Raw genomic sequence first — 20908 nt, 5'->3', positions numbered from 1 at the left:
AGACACCCCTGATCTATCCCCCGAGAGACCCCGGGATCCACCCCCCAGACACTCCCTGATCTATCCCCCGAGACATCCCGGATCCACCCCCCGACACCCCCTGATCTATCCCCCCAGACACCCCGTGGTCCACACCCCAGACACCCTCTGATCTATCCCCTGAGACATCCCGGATCCACCCCCCGACGCCCCCTGATCTATCCCCCCAGACACTCCTGATCTATCCCCGAGACACCCCGGGATCCACCTCAAGACACCCCGGATCCACCCCCCAAACACCCCGGGATCCACCCCACAGACACCCCTGATCTATCCCCCGAGACACCCTGGATCTACCCCCCGACACCCCTGATCTATCCCCCGAGACACCCCGGGATCCACCCCCAGACACCCCCTTATTTATCCCCCCAGACACCCCTGATATATCCCCCGAGACACCCCGGGATCCACCCCCTGATCTATCCCCCCAGACACCCCTGATCTATCCCCCCAAACACCCCGGGATCCACCCCCAGACACCCCTGGGTCGAGCTCTCTAGATCTCTCCCCCTGTCCCTTCCCCTCGTCTCTCCTCTAGGTGGCTCCATGCGCCGCCGGTTCGCTCCCCGCTTCCCCTCAGCCTGGCCCGGCCCAGCCCCCGCCCCCGCCCCCGGCTCTAAGTGGGGCCAGGCGCTGCCCACGTCCCCAGTCCGGCGGGGCGGCGAGGCGAGGGAAGGGGCCAGTCGCCGCGGAGGGAGGGAAGGAAGGAAGATGAGCCCCTCGCCGAGCCTGGCGCCCTCCCTGCTCTCCGCCACCCTGGTGCTGATCGCCCTGCTCCGGGGCGCCGCCGGGGACCCCAACTTCAGCCCCGAGGTGAGTCCCGCTCCCGGCCGTTGGGTCTGTCCTCGCCGCAGTCACCCCGCTCCCTCCCGGGGCGAGCCCACAGCCCGGTCCCGGGGACCCCGCTATCGGGGGCTTCGTCTTATATACCCCACTGCCCCCGCTCCAAAAGCCAAGAGTCCCGCTTTTCACACCCCTGTTCCCCCCGCCCTGGCCTCTCTTTCCTGGGGGGCCCCAAGTCCCCCACCTCCCTCTGCCCAGGTGCCTATGCCTCCCCTCCAGCGCGGCACCAGCCGCCTCTCCCTGCCTCTCCTTTCAGCCCCGGGCTGGTGTTTTCCGCAGGACGCTCCCTTCGCACTCCTCCTTTGCCCGCTTCCCCCTTCCCTCGCTCCCAGCCCGCTTCGCCTCCTCCCCCACGCCAAACTTCGCCTGCCCAAAACTTTCACATTCCTTCGCTGGGCTCCATTTCCTCGCCCCTCTGCCCTTCGCCGCACGTCGTCTATCCCTCCCTTGGGCGGCTTTCGCGCTCCTTCCTTTCGCCCTGACCCCTTCCCCAGCCAGACACTCCACGGCTTTCCTCCCTCCCTCTTCCCGGTGGCTCCTTCGTCCCTTCCTCACGGCCCGCGCCTGGAGCAAACCCCGCAGTTCGTCTCCAAGCCTGGTTTTTTGTTTCCATTCCTCCGCTTGCCAGATTATCCCATTCCCTCCTTTCCTTTGTCTCCCACCCGTCCGCTTCCATTTGTTTACAGTATTAAACTCTTTTCCTAGCCTTCCTCCCCTCTCCCTCACAGGGACAACGCTTCTCTACGGGGTGACCCCCAACCAATCTTCTTTCACACCTCTCTTTCCCCTTCCTTCCTTTCTACTTCTCCATCTGGGGGGTTTCTCCTTTTCTCCTTCCTGAACTCCTTGATCTGGGCTTTTCCGCCATCCTTTCTTCTCCCTACGGGGCCAGCCCTGAAATATAACTCCACAAACCACTTCCCGCCCACTCATCTCTTCACCAGACTTTCTCATTCCCTTACTTCTACTCCTTTCTTTGGGGATTTTCTCCTTCTACCCATTCCTTCTCTTCTTCCCTTGTACTTATTTATTGAGCCACTTTCTCATTCCCTCATTTCACTGATGGTGTTTCCCTGGCCCTCCTCTCTCACAGCTCCCTTCCCCTACCTGGATCCCCCACTTCCCCGTTCTCTCACTCCACTCCCTCCGTGTTTTCATTCCTCCATTCGCTGGGCTGCCGCGTGAGTCACATCTGGAGCCGCTCCGAAATACCTGGACGTCACCCAAGAAACTGGCATGTTCTTCCTTTGGCTGCCAGGTTCTTTCTTTCTTTCTTTCTTTCTTTCTTTCTTTCTTTCTTTCTTTCTTTCTTTCTTTCTTTCTTTCTTTCTTTCTTTCTTTCTTTCTTTCTTTCTTTCTTTCTTTCTTTCTCCAGCCCCATCCACTCTATCTAATCTAATCTATCTGTCTATCCCCATCCACTCTAGCTATATATCCCCCACACACACACACTCACACACTCTCTCTCGTTCCCAATCCGAAGGCTGTTCCAATTACACAATCATTCCTTGAAGGACCTCACCAAAGCCCTGGCCTCCCACCCTGTTTCTGTGGCCAGCGTTTTCTTGGCTTCCACCGAACTCTCTGCTCGTTCTGCCCTCTCGCTCGTCCGAGCCAAGTCCGTCTCCTTCCTTCTCTTCCATGCTCCAGGGGGTGGGGGTGGGGGTGGGGGGGAGCTGGCTGGGATTCCCCGTGAGGGGGGGAACTCACCACCAAATCCCCCAGCCACAAAGGCCTGCTTGTGTGGCGAAGGGAGAGGGAATGTGGGGAAGGGGGGACCGGGCCAGCGCGCCGCCTTTCCTGCCCCAGGCTTGGGAGAGAGCCTGCAGAAGTGAGCGAGGAGCTGGGATAGCTCAGGATAGGGGCCAAGGGCAGCGCTTAGGCGCTGGACACCGGTGCCCACCGCCCGCCCGCAGGAGAGTGGAGGAGCCAGCTGCCCAACGGAGCAGTGCAGGGAAAGGCAGGAAGAAGCAACAAATACCATGGACCGGTCAGGAGCGAAGGGGGCCAGGCAGCCTTTTCCCTTCCACCTTTCGGTCGGAAGAACAAACGAAGCAGGCCCGGAATAAACGAGTGCAGGGACAGCTCGCAGCCCCAGGCCCCCCAATGGAAAAGAGTTGAACTGAGACAAGGGCAGGGTAAAAATCCCGACAGGGGAACTGGGTGACTCGGAACCTGGAACTCGAGCGCTGGGGGTTTGGGCTGGGAAGAATGAACGAACCAGGCTAGGGATAACCGCGTGTCGAGCAGGTGGGATCTGCCCGCCAGCGAGTGGGAGACACTTGTTTGTGTCTCGCTTGGAAGAGAAAATTTAGCCCCTGGGGGTGGGGGAGCGGAAGCAGGGGAGGTGTATGGGCTGTATTTAGAGCTGGGGCGGGGGAGGGAAGAAACGAAGCCAGAGGATAAATCAACTGGAGGGCTCTGGGAGGTGAACCGGAATGAGGGGGTGCCGGCCACCGGGAGCATGGGTGAGGAATAGATTCAGTAGGCACAATCCAGAGCACACTGGGTTAAGGGTCCCCCACTTCCTGCCTCTAACAGCCCTTATTCAACAAGACCACCCCCCCAACAGCTCTGCCAGTGCTCCTCACTTCTGACCTGCAGCCCTGCTAGCCCAGCCCTGGGCCCCTCACTCCAGACCCGCAGCCCCCTGCTAGCCCAGCCTTGGGTCACAGAGTACATGATGCCAGGGATGGGTGGGTGAGCTCTTGCATGGATTCAGGCTGTGGTGGGGTGGGCTATAGGGGGACAATGTCTGGGATGGGGGTGGGTGTTGTGGGGCATGTGTGGGGGATGGGGTTTAGGGGTCACTATAGGGGTGGGGTGGGGGTGAGGGAGTGATCGGTGAGGGGTATGTGTGGTGGTTGGTGTTGGGCAGATGGGGTCATTGTGGGAGTTGGGGGCATGCGGGGTAAGGAGGGCAGATGTGGGTATTTATGGGGGATGGAGGGCAGGTGTGTGTGAGCTGGGCATGGGGGACTGCTAAGGGGGAGGGAGGATGGCTGGTCGGTGTTGTGGGGGTCTGTGGGCCCCCCTTGACTCTCTCCCTCCCCAGGCCTGGCTGCAGCAGTATGGGTACCTCCCCCCCGGCGACTTGCGGACCCATACCCAGCGCTCACCCCAGTCGCTCTCAGCTGCCATCAGCGCCATGCAGAGCTTCTACGGTCTGCAGATCACTGGGACCGCTGACGCCGACACCATGAGGTGAGTCATCCCACGACCAAGCCCCAGGAGAACCACCCCCATTGAGCCTACCGAGCTTTGAGTTCTAGTGCTATGAGACGGGTTCTATCCCCATTAGGGGTCAATGGGGGTTGGGCGCCAATGGACATTGGGTTCTAGCACCATTAGGGGGTCAATGGGGGTTGGGCGCCAATGGACGTTGGGTTCTAGCACCATTAGGGGCCAATCAGGGTTGGGCACCAATGGACGTTGGGTTCTATCCCCATTAATGATCAATGGACGTTGGGTGCCAATGGACGTTGGGTTTTATCCCCATTAAGGGTTAATGGGGGTTGGGCACCAATGGACGTTGCGGTCTAGCACCATTAGGTGTCAATGGGGGTTGGGTGCCAATGGACATTGGGTTCTATCCCCTTTAAGGGTCAGTGGGGGTTGGGCGCCAATGGACATTGCGTTTTAGCTCCATTAGGTGTCAATGGGAGTTGTGTGCCAATGGGCGTTGGGTTCTATCCCCATTAAGAGTCAATGGGGGTTGGGCACCAATGGACATTGGATTCTCGCCCCATTAATGGTCAATGGGGGTTGGGCACCAATGGACATTGGATTCTCGCCCCATTAATGGTCAATGGGGGTTGGGCACCAATGGACATTGCATTCTAACCCCATTAGGTGCCAATGGGCATTGGGTTCTATCCCCATTAAGGTTCAATGGGGGTTGGGCACCAATGGGCGTTGGGTTCTAGCCCCATTAGCCGTCAACGGGGGTTAGGTGCCAATGGACATTGGGTTCTAGCACCATTAGCGGCCAATCAGGGTTGGGCACCAATGGACGTTGGGTTCTAGCACCATTAGGGGCCAATCAGGGTTGGGCACCAATGGATGTTGGGTTCTATCCCCATTAAGGGTCAATGGGGTTGGGCGCCAATGGCTATTGGGTTCTAGCACCATTAGGTGTCAATGGGGGTTGGGCACCAATGGACGTTGGGTTCTATCCCCATTAATGATCAATGGGGGTTGGGTGACAATGGACGTTGGGTTTTATCCCCATTAAGGGTTAATGGGGGTTGGGCGCCAATGGACGTTGCGGTCTAGCACCATTAGGTGTCAATGGGGGTTGGGTGCCAATGGACGTTGGGTTTTATCCCCATTAAGGGTTAATGGGGGTTGGGCGCCAATGGACGTTGTGGTCTATCCCCATTAGGTGTCAATGGGGGTTGGGTGGCAATGGACATTGCGGTCTAGCACCATTAAGGGTCAATGGGGGTTGGGTGTCAATGAACGTTGAGGTCTAGAACCATTAGGTGTCAATGGGGGTTGAGCGCCAATGGACGTTGGGTTCTATCCCCACTAAGGGTCAATGGGGATTGGGCGCCAATGGACGTTGCGGTCTAGGACCATTCGGTGTCAATGGGGGTTGGGTGCCAATGGAGGTTGTGGTCTAGCACCCAGGGCCGGCTCCAGGGTTTTGGCCGCCCCAAGCAGCCAAAACAAACAAACAAACAAACAAAACAAAACAAAACAAAACAAAACAAAAAAGCTGCGATTGCGATCTAAAAAAAGCCGCGATCGCGATCTGCGGCGGCAATTCGGCCGGAGGGTCTTCCTGGCGGAGTGAGGGACCGTCTGTCGAATTGCCGCCGAATACCTGGACCTGCCGCCCCTCTCCGGAGTGGCCGCCCCAAGCACCTGCTTGAGAAGCTGGTGCCTGGAGCCGGCCCTGCTAGCACCATTAAGGGTCAATGGGGGTTGGGCACCAATGGACGTTGGGTTCTAGCAACATTAGGGGCCAACGGGGGTCGTGCACCAATGGATGTTGGGTTCTATCCTCATTAAGGGTCAATGGAGGTTGGGTGCCAATGGACATTGCGGTCTAGCACTATTAGGTGTCAATGGGGGTTGGGTGCCAATGGACGTTGCGGTCTAGCACCATGAGGTGTCAATGGGGGTTGGGCACCAATGGAGGTTGGGTTCTATCTCCATTAAGGGTCAGTGTGGGTTGGGCGCCAATGGGAACGGCCCCTTTGGAAATTCCCACCACTGAGAATCATGGGATTTTTCCAAACTGGTGCCCCTATCCGAGCCCCAGGGCAGGTATGAAGCCAGGAACTGTAGCGGGATTTGGGAAGGGATGAAATGGCCCAGGAGTCGGATCTTTGCTCCCTTCTGGGGGTAACGACAGGGCTACAAAGCTGTGATATTATGGGGGAAGGGGCAGGATGCCTGGGTTCTATTCCCAGCTCTACTAGTGACCTGGGCTCTGTGGAGCACCCAGCACCAAGAGGGCCCTGATCTCGGTCAGGGTCTGTGCAATGGTCCCTTGGGTGTGATGAGCCTATGGAACTTCAGGCCACATGACACTGAGGAGACGGGATCTCAACCCTCATGCACACAAAAAATTGCCCCAAGTGCTGGGAGACTCTGCCCCCAGGGGACAAGTTCTAACGAAATTGCCCCTCCAGGCTCACCCTTCCTCTCCCCTCCCTCAGGGCCATGAAGCGGCCCCGCTGTGGCGTCCCAGATAAGTTCGGGGCCGAGATCAAGGCCAATGTGCGGCGCCGGCGCTACGCAATCCAGGGCCTGAAATGGCAGCACAACGAGATTACGTTCTGGTGAGAGGCCAGGAAGAGTGTGTGAGGGGCTATAAGGGGCTGGCGGTGGATGTGAAGGTGCAGAGAGTTGGGGGGCCATGGGGCTGAGTGGGCCATGGGGAACTGGGTGGGCTCTGGGGGGCTGCGGCAGGTGGGTTGGGGCAAAGGGGCCAAGTGGGGGAGAGTCTGTGGGTAGTGATGGGGAGCCCATGGGTCTGTGAGGGAGCCGTGGGCTGTGGTGGGGCAATGGGGTAGCCATGGGTCTGGGGGCCGTGACAGGGCTGAGGGGCCAGTGAGGTGGCTGGGGGGCAGTGACAGGAGGTTGGTGGCCATGAGACCATGACGGGGGGGCACTTTGGAGCAGTGATGGGGGCCATGGGGCAGTGAGGGGCATGGGACAGTGACGGGACGTGGGGGGCCATGCAGTGACCATGGGGCAGCAATGGGGGGGGGGGAGCCATGCAGGTCTGACCCAGGCTGTATCCCCCCTCCCCCCACCAGCATCCAGAACTATACGCCCAAGGTGGGTGAGGTGGCCACATTCGAGGCCATCCGCCGGGCCTTTGGGGTGTGGGGGCGGCCACGCCGCTGCGCTTCCGTGAGGTGCCCTACGCCCACGTGCGCCAGGGCCGGGCGCCCCAGGCCGACATCATGATCTTCTTCGCCGAGGGCTTCCATGGCGACAGCACCCCCTTCGACGGGGAGGGGGGCTTCCTAGCCCACGCCTACTTCCCCGGCCCCCACATTGGCGGCGACACCCACTTCGACTTGGCCGAGCCCTGGACCGTCCGCAACGATGACCTCAATGGTGAGTGGGGGTTGGGAGCGGGTGAAGGGCTCGGGGGTAAGGGAGAGGGCATAGGGGGCTCGGGGTAGGCAGGGGGGCAGATGGGGTATCGGTGGAGAGGCGGGAGAGGTCGTGGGGGGCTGGGAGCATGGCAAGAAGGGGGAGGGGAATCAATGGTGGGGAGGGCCCAGGACTTTCTCTTCGGGGATGCAGGGAGGCTAGGGAGGGGGGCAGGGCAGGGAAGGAGATGCTGGGAAAGTCCCCTCCCCCAACTCATTGACTATGGGCTAACTATGGCGTCACTTCCCCTTTCCACACCCGTGGGAACCCCCCGAATCCTCCCTCTGGGGCCTCATGGGAGCCGGCGTCCCCTGGAAGGGACAAGCCCCGTGTCCCATTCCCCACCCTCCTGAGCCAGCCAGTCCCCCCGGGGCTGGATCAGAGTCGGCGCCTCCTAGAGGGGAAAGGCCCCGTGTCGCATTCCCTGCCCCCTGAGCCAGACAGTCCCCTGCTCTGGGGCTGGATTGGGCCAGTCCTTCCCATGTCCCATTTCCAAGGGGGGGGAATAATCTCACCTGTGCAGACGTGGTGGCGTCCCTGACACAGAGGTGTCCCTGTTCCTGTGGTGTCCCCATTCCCAGTCGGCCATGGTGATGTCTCTGGTACTGGGTAGACATGGTGGTGTCCCCATTCCTGGGTGGATACGGTGACACCCCGTTCTGGGGCAAATGTGGTGACGTCCCTGTTCCCTGGTGGATATGGTGAAGACCCTGTTCCCTGGTGGCCGTGGTGACATCCTCATCAGGCCATGCCACACACTGATGCTCCCGCTCCCGCAGGAAACGACATCTTCCTGGTGGCCGTGCATGAGCTGGGCCACGCGCTGGGGCTGGAGCATTCGAACGACCCCTCGGCCATCATGGCGCCCTTCTACCAGTGGATGGACACCGAGAACTTTGTGCTGCCGGACGATGACCTGCGCGGCATCCAGCAGCTCTACGGTGCGACGGCCCCCTGCCCCCACACTGCAAACCCTTCCCATTGGCGCGGCATGCAGGAGCGCGGGACCACCCAGCTCCTAGCCCACCAACAGGGCACCTGTGGCTTCACAGTGCGGGGGACCCTGCTCTTCTTTTGGGGTGTGACCCCCATCCTCACCCCTGACCCTAACCTTTAACTCCCTTGGGTGTGACACCCCCTCGCCCTTCATGCTGATTCTACCTCCATCCCAATCCCAGCCAGCAGCCCATAACTTCACCCCCTGAACCTCACGCTGAATAACAGGTCACCCACAGCCCCCAGCACTGGGCGTATGGGGAACAACACCTGACCCCCACACAGACCCTCCCATAGTCCCTGACTCCTCCGCTCTCAATTAACCCTTTGTGTTCCTTTGCCCAGGGAGCAAGTCGGGGATCCCCACCAAGGCCCCTCCGGTGCCCCGCACCACAGCCAGGCCCCATGTGCCTGACGAGCCCAACAACCCCCCTTACGGCCCCAACATCTGTGACGGCAACTTTGACACCATCGCTGTCTTGCGTGGGGAGATGTTCGTCTTCAAGGTGTGTGTAGGGGCTGCGGGTCAGGAGTGAGGGGCACCAGTAGGGCTCGGGGAGCCATGGGCTGGGCTAGCAGGGGTCTGTGGGTCAGGAGAGAGGGGCACCAGCAGAGCTGGGCTGGCAGGGGGCTGTGGGTTGGGAGTGAGGTGCACCGGCAGAGCTGGGGGGGCAGGGCAGGGGGCTGCGGGTTGGGAGTGAGGGGCACTGGCATGGCTTGGGGGGATCCCAGGGCTGGGCTAGCAGGGGTCTGTGGGTTGGGATTGAGGGGCACCGGCAGAGCTGGGAGGGGGGCAGGGCTGGGCTGGCAGGGGGCTGTGGGTTGGGAGGGAGGGGCACCGGCAGAACTGTGTGAATTTCTCTGGTCCCAGGAGCGCTGGTTCTGGCGGGTCCGGAATAACCGGGTCATGGATGGGTACCCACTCCCCATTGGCCAGTTCTGGGTCGGTCTCCCAGCGTCAATCAGCACGGCCTATGAGAGGAAAGATGGGAAATTTGTCTTCTTCAAAGGTACCAGGACGCGGGGCCTTTTCCTGGGGGGGAGGCTGGTTGGGGGGTGGGGGGATGGGGCCATTCCCCCCTGGGGCTGACCCTGCTCTCACGCTCCGCAGGTGACAAGCACTGGGTGTTCGATGAAGCCATCCTGCAGCCTGGGTACCCCAAACCTCTCCGGGAGCTGGGCCGGGGGCTCCCCACTGATCGCATCGACGCTGCCCTCTTCTGGATGCCTAGCGGGAAAACCTACTTCTTCCGGGGCAACAAGTCAGTGCGAGATGTCCCCTGTGCGACCCCCTCATAGGGACCCCCCACTCCCCACCCTGGGGTCCCCCTGAGTGGTCTGTGCCCCCCAGAGCATCATCCTCTGGGACCCCCACTCCCCAACCCGGGTCCCCCTGTGTTGTCAGCGACCCCCAGATAGCCCCCCTTTGGGACCCCCCACTCCTCATCCTGGGGTCCCCATGCTGTCAGCACCCCCCAGAGATCCCCCCACTGGGACCCCCACCTCGGCAACCCCCTGTGCTGTCAGCGCCCCCCAGAGAGACCCCTGCTGGGATCCCCCCATTCTTAGCCCCCATTCATTGTCCCCTCCCGTACAGATATTACCGTTTCAATGAGGAGAGCCGCTCGGTGGATTCCGAGTACCCCAAGAACGTCGCCGTCTGGGAGGGGATTCCCGAGTCACCCCGTGGGGCCTTCATGGGCAGCGATGAAGGTACGGCGAGGACATGGGGGACAGAGGGGGGCAGCGCTTCGGCCGAGCCCCACCTAGCCGGGACATCAATGGGGAGGCGTCGGGGGGAAACTGGGGTGATGAGGGGAGGCGAGTGGTGGGCTGTGGGGTCCCCACCAAGGCTCTGCTGGGTCTGACATCAGCAGGTGGGTCAATAGGGCTTGGCCAGCGGTGGGGGAGGGATTTTGAGGGACGCGGCTAATTAGCTTCTGCTTTGTTCCTCTCTTCCCGCTACTCCTCGTCCATCCCCGTCCCGGTCCCCCGTCCATCTCCTCCTCCGTCTGGGCCTGTGTCCATCTGTCCATCTCCTCCTTGCCTGACTCTGTGTCTGTCTCTCTTCTACCCTATCTGGCTGTGTATCTGTCCGTTCATCCGTCTCCTCCCTGTCTGGCCCTTGTGCCCGTCCGGCCCTCTCTTCCCTGTCCGTCCGTCTCTCTCCATCTCTCTCTCTGTCCTCTTATCCCCGTGTCCGTCCGTCCGTCTCCTCCCGTCTGTCTATCCCCGTGTCTGTCTGTCTCCTCCCATCCGCGTGTCTCTTCGCCCTGCCCCCCCCCGGCCACGCAGCCTTCACCTATTTCTACAAGGGCGGTCGCTACTGGAAGTTCAACAACCAGCAGCTGCGGGTGGAACCGGGCTACCCCAAGTCGGCGCTGCGGGACTGGATGGGCTGCAGGGGCGGCCGGCGCGAGGACGAAGAGCGGGAGGAGACCGAGGTCATCGTCATTGAGGTGGACGAAGCGGGGGGCGGGGCGGTGGACATGGCCGCTGTGGTGCTCCCTGTCATGCTGCTGCTCTGCGCCCTGGCGCTGGGCGCCGCCATCCTGGTCTTCAAACGCCGCGGGACCCCCAAGCGGCTGCTGCACTGCCAGCGCTCCCTGCTGGACAAGGTGTGAGGGGTGGGGCTCCCCGGCCCCGCCCGCCTCCCCGGCTTCGCCCCCTGCTGGACAAGGTGTGGGCGGAGGGATTCCCCTGGCTCCTCCCCGGCTCCGCCCCCCTGCTGCACAGCCAGCGCTCCCTGCTGGACAAGGTGTGAGAGGCGGGGCTTCTCTCTGGCTCCTCCCCTTAAGCTCCTCCCCTTCCCTGCTGGACAATATGTGAAGGGTGGGGGCTTCCCCTTGGCCCCTCCCCCTTTCTGACATTCCTTCCTGCCCCCCAAAGCGTGCTGAGCGCGCTCAGTAGCCTGCGGGGTGACCCCTGACCCTCTCCCCTTGTGTAACCATGTGTCCTTTGACCTCCTGGGGAAAGATCAAAGTTCAGGCCCATCAGCGTCCTCTACGACCTCTCAACTTTCCCCTCACCAGAGGGGAAGCCAAGGGAGACAGCAGGGTGACTGCCTCCCCAAAGGTCATGCTGGCTCCTCCCCCCAGCCTTGGGCACATGAGCTAGCCAATCAGCTTGGCTCTATTTCCTGTGTGCTGGGTTGGGTTGGGCTGGGCTGAATCTCCCATTGGTCTGTGTACAAAGGGGGGGCAGGGCCATCTGTGGAACGGAGGCCCCTGGTTGGCCCTCAGGTACTTTAGCCAGGGCCTTGGGAACCCAGGGGTGGAGCCAAAGAGAGGGGGAGGGGACATAAGAACCATGGGGGTGGAGCTATTAAAAGAGGGATGGCATTTGGCTGAAGGGGGCAGGGCTTCAGTACTAAATGGCCGGGTCTATGCAGATAAGGGGCTTTGCATTCCAGTGGGCTGGGCTATATAGATGAGGGGGTTTTGCATTCCAGTGGGCGGGGCTATACAAATAAGGGGGCTCTGCATTCCAGTGGGTGGGGCTATGCAGATGACAGTTGCCACGCAGTCCAATGGGCAGAGCTAGGTCATACTGAGGTCAAAACAAGGGCTTTCTAATGGGCAGGGCTATGCAGATGAGGGAGAGGGCTAAGGCTAGAGCAGCAGGAGCAGGGGATGATGGGAAAACAGGCAGGGTGCTCATGGGGTGGGATGATGCATTTGGGGGCAGAGCCAACGGACGGGGGCATGGTCTTACTTTGCCCCCACTTTCCTGCAGAGCCCCCAAACAGGACGGCAGGGAATCTTGCCCTCCCCCCCCACATCCTGAGTGATAGGGGACCACAGCCCTGTAGGGGTCACCCAGGTAGTAGTAGCAGCCCCCCCCTCCAGAATCTGCCTAGGAAAGAGGGTTAGGGGAAAGCAGGTCCCTATGGGGGGAGCATGGTCAGGGGGCAGGGAGCATGGCTGGATCCAGTTTGGGATGAAGGGGGCAGATGGGGGGGGGGCTGGTTAGGGCGTGCATTGTGGGCCCAGTTTGGGGGTGAATGGGCTGGTTCAGTGGAGCAAGGGTCAGGTTTAGGGGTCCCCTCCTCTCCAGTTTTGGTGGTGGGGGTCTCATTGGGGGATTTTTTTTTGTTTTAATGTATAATTTTTGTAATAAAAAAACCTTAATTATTCTATAGAACAAAAGGCAATTAACTAATATCAGTGTGTTAGCGGGGGAGGGGTGGTGTCAGGGCACGGGGGGGATGCCCCTCAATTCCCGCGGGCCGGGACGAGGGGCCAGCTTCGCCCCGCACCCGCTTTGGAGGGATTTTCACCCGGGGGGTTTTGAAACTGGCGGATTAAAGTGCTTTTGGGGGGAGGGTTGTTTTTCGTCTCTCTCGGTATTTTTCAATGTATTATTATTGTTAATTAATTAATATTATTTTGCTCGAGTCAAGGGGCCGAGGGTTTTAGCAGGTAGCGCTCGGGGAATGTACATGCCATGAAAACTCCCCCAGATTTCGTCTGCAGATATTACTGTTTGTAATAAATCCCCCTTTCTGCGGATTTATCATCATTTTGCTCTTAATATCCACCACCGATTTCCAGGGAAATTGTATAAATCGTGTGGGTAACGTCTGTTGGTCTGGCCGGCGTGGCGCTTATGACTGTCTTAGATAATAGTAAGATCCTGGGGCAACTTGACTGAAATCCCAGGAATTGGGGTTGTTTGAACTTTCCGGGGTGGTATATTAGCAATTTTCCCTATTTTTAAACCTCTAGCCTCTAGAGAAATTTAATAAAACCGGCAGCTAGTTTGCAGAGGCTTTTATTAGCAATTATTTGGCTACTAATCATTAACAGCCGTTATTAAAATCCACAGTACATTTAAAAAAGTGACAGTGTCCTGGGGCACCTTATAGACTAACAGACATTTCACTCACGAAAGCTTATGCTCCAATACATCTGTTAGTCTGTAGCCCACCCCCCCAGCCTTATTGCAGATCCAGACTAACACAGCGACCCCTCTGCTACTTGAGTATATTTTAACTATCTTCAGCAGGGAATTGGAATTATTACTAACTAATTAACCCCCACACGCTGCATCCAAAACGCTGCTTTGACTGTTAAAAACAGCCCGGGAAGTTATTAGCATTTGTGGTGGCTCTGAAGAATCACTATCCGTCCTATCTCGCCAGCGGCGGGGCCTTTCCTGGCTCTTATTTCCAGACGGGCGTTTCGATGAAACGCAGCACTGGGCGCATTTAAGAAACAAGCCGTGTTTGAATTGCTAAATTAACAGGGAGGTTCAGATCCTGACCTCGCTCCTCGAGAGAGACACCCATTATGCAAGGACGATTCCTGCCTTCCTGCTACTCTTTAGTGAGTGCTGCATTTTCTTTGAGACGTTTCTTATTAATTGCAAAATCCTAGTAACAAAGAAGTCATTTCCCCAGGGGATGTGGACTGCAAACGTGGTAGGAAAAGGCCCAGTTTTATTCTTGATTTGAGGAAAATTAATCTGAATAAATTGTAAGTCAAATTATCCACAAATTCATCTGGTTTTGGTGTGATCTAGCCAGGTCAAGGGCAGAAACAAAGTACAAGGGATTTGATGGTTCGATTGTCCAGAGATTTCATAATTATTCTGTCCCAACTGGCACTGAAAACCCTGTGGAAGTGTCATACGCAGCCGGATGTCTACACAAAGTTGTGGTTTTATGTTATGATCTTCCTTGACTTACATCAGCATTTTCCTGGGCACTGAATTACGACATTGCAGTTTTTCCTCCTCTTTCACTGTTAGAAACAAACAAACCCCAGCTTCGGGAAGAATTGGATACACTGGGGGATTCTCAGTGCGTCCTTCCAGGATCTCTCTCCTCGTAACACAAACCCGGCTCTGGGGCTGCTGGAAACATTTCAAGGGTCTCGTGTTTTCAAGTTGTTTGTTTCATTGGAAGGGTTTTTTTCCTTCATGTTGTTGATAGACATGTTTGGAGAAGAAAATTAGCCAAAAATGGGGACTGGGGACAATTTTTGAGGAATGCTTTGTTTTTTTTTAAGAAAAATCAAAATGAATAAAAATTTTTTTTTTTTTTTTGCAAATGAATTGAGTGCGTTTTCTAAAGGGTGAAGATATAGGGGCAGCGGTAGGGCTGGGGGGAGCTCAGGGCTGGGCTAACAGGGGGCTGCGGGTCGGGAGTGAGGGGCACCGGTAGGGCTGGGCGGAGCTCAGGGCTGGGCTAACAGGGGGCTGCGGGTCGGGAGTGAGGGGCACCGGTAGGGATGGGGGGAGCTCAGGGCTGGGCTAGCAGAGGGTCAGGAGTGAGGGGCACCAGCAGAGCCGTGGAGGGCTGAGTCACCAAACCCACGGCTTGTGGCCCAGACACCATGACGTGGGTCTAACCGCGATTTCCCTTATTTCAATCTCCTGCCAGATACGAAAAGCGAGAAGATCCCGGCCCGTCTCATCCCGCTGGCGGAGGACACCGCAAACAGGGAGATGGGGTGGTGGTGGTGGGGCAGTGGGGACTCCATGGCTGGGAATGGAGGGGTCCAAGCAGGAGGCTCTCAGTCTCCCCTCCCCCCAGCCCTGGCTGCCTTCCCTCAGTCCCGTGAGCCGGGCGCGGCGCCCACGCGATGAAGTCAGCCGCTGTCGTGGCTCCACATCTGGAACCAATTACAGCTGTTGGGGGGGAAAGGGGGGGGGGGAAGAGAAGTGCCTGGATTGCAAAACAGCAGGAGTCTTCGAGACCAAAGGGGGGGGGGGGGGAAAATCCACCCCTCCCCCAGCCACAAAACTGCGGCTGGCCCCAGTCACAGCCTCCTGACTCGCCTGTGATGAAACACTTGTGAGAAACAGAGAAATGGGGGGGAGGGGGGAGGCCAGCGCCCCGACTTCCACCGCCAAGTTCCTCTGTCAGAAACAACTCAGAAGAAATAATAGCAGGGGCTGCATGTCAGGAGTGAGGGGCACTGGCAGCGCTGGGGGGGGCTGGGCTGGCAGGGGGCTGCGCATCAGGAGTGAGGGGCACCGGCAGCGGGGGGGGGGAGGGGGCTGGGCTGGCAGGGGGCTGCGGGTTGGGAGTGAGAGGCACCGGCAGGGCTGGGCTGGACTAGACTAGCAGGGGCTGCGTGCAGAAGTGAGGGGCTGGGGCAGGGCTGGGCTGGCAGGGGCTGCAGTTCAGGAGTGAGGGGCACTGGCAGGGCTGGGGAGGTGGGGGCAGGGGGGTCGGGAGTGAGGGGCACCGGCAGGGCTGGGGGGGGGGGGCAGGGCTGGGCTAGCAGGGGCTGCGGGTCAGGAGTGAAGGGCAGCGGCAGGGCTCGGGGGGCAGGGCTGGGCTGGCAGGGGCTGCGGGTTGGGAGTGAGGGGCACCGGCAGGTCGGGGTGGGGGGCAGGGCTAGCAGGGGCTGTGGGTCGGAAGTGAGGGGCACTGGCAGGGCGGGGCGGAAGGAATCTGATTCTTAAGTCTCTCTTGCTTCCTCCGGATTGTGAACTCACATCCTGCCGTGTGGGCTCGGGGGGGTGGGGGGAGGGGGGTGGGTAAGGACGAGGCTGTTACCTGATGAGCTCAGGCTTTCCACCCAGGGTCCCAGCCACCGCTGCCCTGCTCTAACCACTAGCCTGCACTCCCCCCCCCCCCCGAGCCAGCAGAGAAACCAGGCGTCCTGGCCAGTTGTGGTTGCTGGGGGCGCAAGAATTTATTGGGGGCTGCTGCGCCGACGCAGGGCAGCCCCCTTGGGCTGCAGCTGGGTCTGTCTCTTGCTGTCCTTGGCCTCCTGCTGCTGGCGCTGCTGGACCTGCCAGCGCTGCAGGCCTCGCTCCATCTCCTGGGCCAGCATGGCCACGCGGCGCTGGGGAGAGAGACGGGGTGAGCGGGGGGCCCAGAGAACCCAGGAGTCCTGGCTCCCAGCCCTGGAACCACCCCGGCCCGAAGGCAACGCGGGGGATCCCAGCGCCCCTCTGGTAATCACCAGCCTCCACTCCCAGAGCTGGGGAGAACCCAGGAGTCCTGGCTCCAAGGCCCTGGAACCCCCCCAGCCCGAGAGCAACACGTGGATCCCAGTGCCCCTGTGCTAATCACCAGTCCCCACTCCCAGAGCTGGGGAGAACCCAGGAGTCCTGGCTCCCAGCCCTGGAACCCCCCCCAGCCCGAGAGCAACATGGGGGATCCCAGCGCCCCTCTGGTAATCACCAGCCCCCACTCCCAGAGCTGGGGAGAACCCAGGAGTCCTGGCTCCCAGCCCCTGGAACCCCCCAGTCCCCCACTCACCGCAAAGGCCTCATCTTCCTGTCGCCGACGCGTCTGGCCCTTCCACGGGGGGGCGGGGCGCCCGTCTGGGGAGACCCAAGAAGTCAGTGAACCCCATTGCCCCATCTTGGAACCCAGGAGTCCGGGCTCCCAGCCCCCACCCCTCCCACCTCCAGGAGAGAACCGAGGCGTCTGAGCACGCATGATAGTGACAGAGGAAGATTCTCACCTACAAAGGACCAGTCAGGCAGATCCCGGAGGGGCCCGTAGCCGGCCGAGCTGGGGGCAAGTCCCTGCCTGGGGTGAAGGGAAAGGGGGTCACAACGAGCCCAGAGCCCCCCCCTCTTTCTGGTGCCCCTCACTCCCAACCTGCAGCCCCCTGCCCCGCCAGTCCTGCTGGTGCCCCTCACTCCCGCCCACAGTCCCCTGCCAGCCCAGCCCTGCCCCCCAGCCCTCCCTGTGCCCCTCACTCCCGCCCACAGCCCCTGCTAGCCCAGCCCTGCCCCCCAGCCCTGCCGGTGCCCCTCACTCCTGCCCACAGCCCCCTCCTAGCCCAGCCCTGCCCCGCCAATCCTGCTGGTGCCCCTCACTCCCGACCCACAGCCCCCTGCCAGCCCAGCCCTGACCCCCCAGTCCTGCCGGTGCCCCTCACTCCCGCCCACAGCCCCTGCCAGCCCAGCCCTGCCCCCCAGTCCTGCCGGTGCCCCTCACTCCCGACCCACAGCCCCCTGCCAGCCCAGCCCTGCCCCCCAGCCCTGCCTGTGCCCCTCACTCCCGCCCACAGCCGCCTGCCAGCCCAGCCCTGCCCCGCCAATCCTGCCGGTGCCCCTCACTCCCGACCCACAGCCCCCTGCCAGCCCAGCCCTGCCCCCCAGTCCTACCGGTGCCCCTCACTCCCGCCCACAGCCCCACTCACTGGACTCTCCATTGCCCCACGGCCGGGCGGGCGGCTCCGCAGTGAATGTGCCGGGGGGCTGCGGCCAGGCGAGGCGCTGGGGGGGAAAGAGGGGATCAGTGAGATTTGGGGGGCGCCCCCCAATTGCCAACCTGGGAACTCCCCCCACTCCCTTGATCTGACCCCGCCCCCATGCTAGATCTCCCCCATTCCCCTACCCAGCCTCAGGCCCAGGGGCGCTGCCATTTTGGGAAATGGGACAGGAAGTAGCGTTGGGACCATGTGGGAGCAATTTACAAAGTCTGTACGGCAGGGAGGATACAGGCGCCGCCATGTTGGAAATGGGAGCGCCAGTGGGGGACGCCATGTTCAGAATAGGAATCGTAGCCCCTGCCATATTGCTGACGTGACCCGTATTTTGGAGTGGGAGCCGCCATGTTGATTTGAAGAAATATAGGCGCCGCCATATTGGATACACGTGCTAAGGAAGCTGCCACGTTGTACGGAAAGGGAGGTCTGCGGACCATCTTGGCACGAACTCGCAGGAGGGCGCCATCTTCCGGTCAAATGTTGTGTATCAGCCACATTGAGCATGGAATTTATGGGGGTCGCCATCTTGAATAGACAAAGGCCGTGAGCCGCCATATTGGTGAGGAAAATACGGGCGGCGCCATCTTGGTTACGTAACTAAATGATGTCGCTATATTTGGGAAGGAATTTAAGGGCGCCAGCATCTTTGATGGAATTTGATAACTAGTTTGTTTTAATGGGCTCAGCCATCTTGATTTAGACATTTTTTTAAGGGCAGTGATAGGCGCAGTCATTTTGGGGAAGGGATTCACGAGGGCCGCCATATTGGTGAAGGAAATTGTAGGGGCCGCCATGTTGGGACCGGAAATGATCCCAGCAGGCACTGAGGAAAGGCATTTATGACCGTCGCCATCTTGCTAAAGGAAATTAAAGGGCACCGCCATCTTGGAACCGGCTATGGGGAAGGCGCCCATTGGGCGCGGCCATATTGGCTCATTCCCGACCCTGCTGTTGACGCCATCTTGAAAGTGCCTCCACGGGAGCCCAGAAGAGTCAATTGGCGGACTCTCCTCCCTCCCCCCCAGATGAAGTGAGTTCTGGCCAGTCTCAGCCTGGGCTCAGAACCCGGACGCCTGGGTCCTGGCGTGTGGATCCAGTGTGCAGAGGGCTGTAAACTCCTGCCGGGGGCGGAGACAGTGACTGGGGCACCTAAACCCGAAGGCTCATGCAGCAGGTTTCCAGCAGGCAGGTTTCCTGTTAACCTGTGGAACTCACTGACAGGGAATGGGCTGAGGCCAGAAGTAGAAGGGGGTTTGACACACAATGAGCCACGTTCCTGGAGGCCGGGTCCAGCAATGGTTATTAGCCAAGCTGGTCAGGGACACAGCCCCCTGTGCCAGGTGGCCCCAAAGCTCAGGGTGGATCATGGGATAATTGTCCTGGTCTGTCGGCAGCCAGGAGCTGGGGCTGGCTGGGCCATTGCTTTGACCCAGCCTGGCCATTCCTTGGTTCTTTGACCAGGATCCCTGAATGCCTGGGTCCCTTCTCTGCCCCCTTCACATCCCCTGTGAGTGGGGGAGGGGGCAGGGCAAAGTCAGGGTCAGAGGTCACATAATTAATGGTTTGGCTCATTGGTTATTAACCTTTGGCTAATTATTAATGAGGATGCCAATGAGACTCACAGGGAGCACCAGGCCTGGACTCCCGGGTTCGATCCCCAGCTCTGGGGGCAAACGTCCCCATTGTGTGTAGATACTGTCAGGGGGCAGGTCGCAGCATGGGGGCACTATCAGTGTAGCTCGCAGCGGGGGCAGGGAAGCTTGCAGCGTGGGGGCACTGTCAGGGAAGCTCGCAGCAGGGGTGGGGGAAGTTCGCAGCGTGTGGGCACTGTTGGAGGAGGAAGCTCGCAGCGTGGGGGCACTGTCAGTGTAGCTCGCAGTTGGGGTGGGTAAGCTCACAGTGGGGGACACTGTCAGGGAAGCTCACAGCAGGGGGCACTGTTGGAGAAGGAAGCTCACAGTGGGGGGCACTGTCAGGGGAGCTCACAGCGGGGGTGGGGAAGGTCACAGTGTGGGGGCACTGTTGGAGAAGGAAGTACGCAGCATGGGGCACTGTTAGGGAAGCTCACAGTGGGGGTGGGGAAGGTTGCAGTGGGGGTACTGTTGGAGAAGGAAGGTCGCAGCGTGGGGGCACTGTCAGGGAAGCTCACAGTCGGGGTGGGGAAGGTCACAGCATGGGGGCACTGTTGGAGAAGGAAGCTCACAGTGGGGGGCACTGTCAGGGAAGCTCGCAGTGGGGTGGGGAAGGTCGCAGCGTGGGGGCACTGTTGGAGGAGGAAGCTCGTAGCCTGAGGGCACTGTCAGGGAAGCTCGCAGCAGGGGACACTGTTGGAGGAGGAAGCTCGCAGCCTGGGGGCACTGTCAGGGAAGCTCACAGCGGGGGCACTGTTGGAGGAGGAAGGGCGCAGCCTGGGGGCACTGTCAGGGAAGCTTGCAGCGGGGGGCACTGTTGGAGGAGGAAGGGCGCAGCCTGGGGGCACTGTCAGGGAAGCTCGCAACGGGGGTGGGGGGAAGCTCGCAACACTTATCTCCCCAGTCACGCTGCTGGCTCCCCTCTAGGGACCTTGGACCCGGGCCACGGCCCAGCCCCCCCGCCAAGTTAAAGTCTCTGCCCCTCCCGGCTCTTCCTCTTTCTGCGAGGGGACAGACGGGAACGTGCCGGGAGCGGTGAGTGTCCGTGCGGAGCCCGGGGGCCTGGCCTCCCTCCCCGCCCCCCCAACCACTAGCCCCACTCCCCTCCCAGAGCTGGGGTGAGAACCCAGGAGTCCTGGCTCCCTGCCCCCCCCTGCTCCAACCACTAGCCCCCACTCCCCTCCCAGAGCCGGGGAGAGAACCCAGGAATCCTGGCTCCCTGCCCCCCATCCTGCTCTAATCACTAACCCTCACTCCCCTCCCAGAGCCGGGGAGAGAACCCAGGAGTCCTGACTCCCAGCCACCCCATCCTGCTCTAATCACTAGCCCCCACTCCTCTCCCAGAGCCAGGGAGAAACCCAGGAATCCTGGCTCCCAGCCCCCAACCCGCTCTAATGCACTAGACCCCCCCGCCCTTTTCCCTCTCCCCTATCTCCCTGTCTGATGAGATCAGCACACCCTAGAGGGGAAAGCCTCATGTCCCACCCTGTGCCCCGCACCTAACCCCGTCTCTCCCCTCCGCAGCCATGGCGCCCGCCCCCCACTACGCTCCGGCACCGCCGCAGGAGCCTGTGTCCCCCCGGACGCCCCCGTCAA

General features: G+C 60.4%; 2 protein-coding genes across 2 annotated transcripts; one reads left to right on the top strand and one right to left on the bottom strand.

Moving 5' to 3' along the window:
* Positions 1-652: 652 nt before the first annotated feature.
* MMP14 (matrix metallopeptidase 14) lies at positions 653-14549 on the top strand. The gene is given in 11 exon segments (XM_005290141.4): positions 653-852; positions 3938-4086; positions 6552-6674; positions 7155-7225; positions 7228-7461; positions 8280-8441; positions 8842-9002; positions 9368-9506; positions 9608-9758; positions 10094-10209; positions 10792-14549. Coding segments are annotated over 11 exon segments (1737 nt in total). The 5' UTR covers positions 653-750; the 3' UTR covers positions 11121-14549.
* MRPL52 (mitochondrial ribosomal protein L52) lies at positions 12520-17944 on the bottom strand. The gene is made up of 5 exons (XM_005290143.4): positions 17810-17944; positions 17613-17688; positions 16926-16993; positions 16718-16782; positions 12520-16298 (listed from the first exon to the last, which is right to left on the bottom strand). The coding sequence occupies exons 1-5, from the start codon at positions 17871-17873 to the stop codon at positions 16146-16148; spliced, it is 426 nt and encodes a 141-aa protein (XP_005290200.3). The 5' UTR covers positions 17874-17944; the 3' UTR covers positions 12520-16145.
* Between the last annotated feature and the right edge of the window lie 2964 nt (positions 17945-20908).

The sequence above is a fragment of the Chrysemys picta genome, chromosome 13 (genome assembly GCF_011386835.1).
Source record: "Chrysemys picta bellii isolate R12L10 chromosome 13, ASM1138683v2, whole genome shotgun sequence".
Classification (NCBI taxonomy): domain Eukaryota; kingdom Metazoa; phylum Chordata; order Testudines; family Emydidae; genus Chrysemys; species Chrysemys picta.
This window is presented reverse-complemented; position numbering and strand designations above follow the sequence as displayed.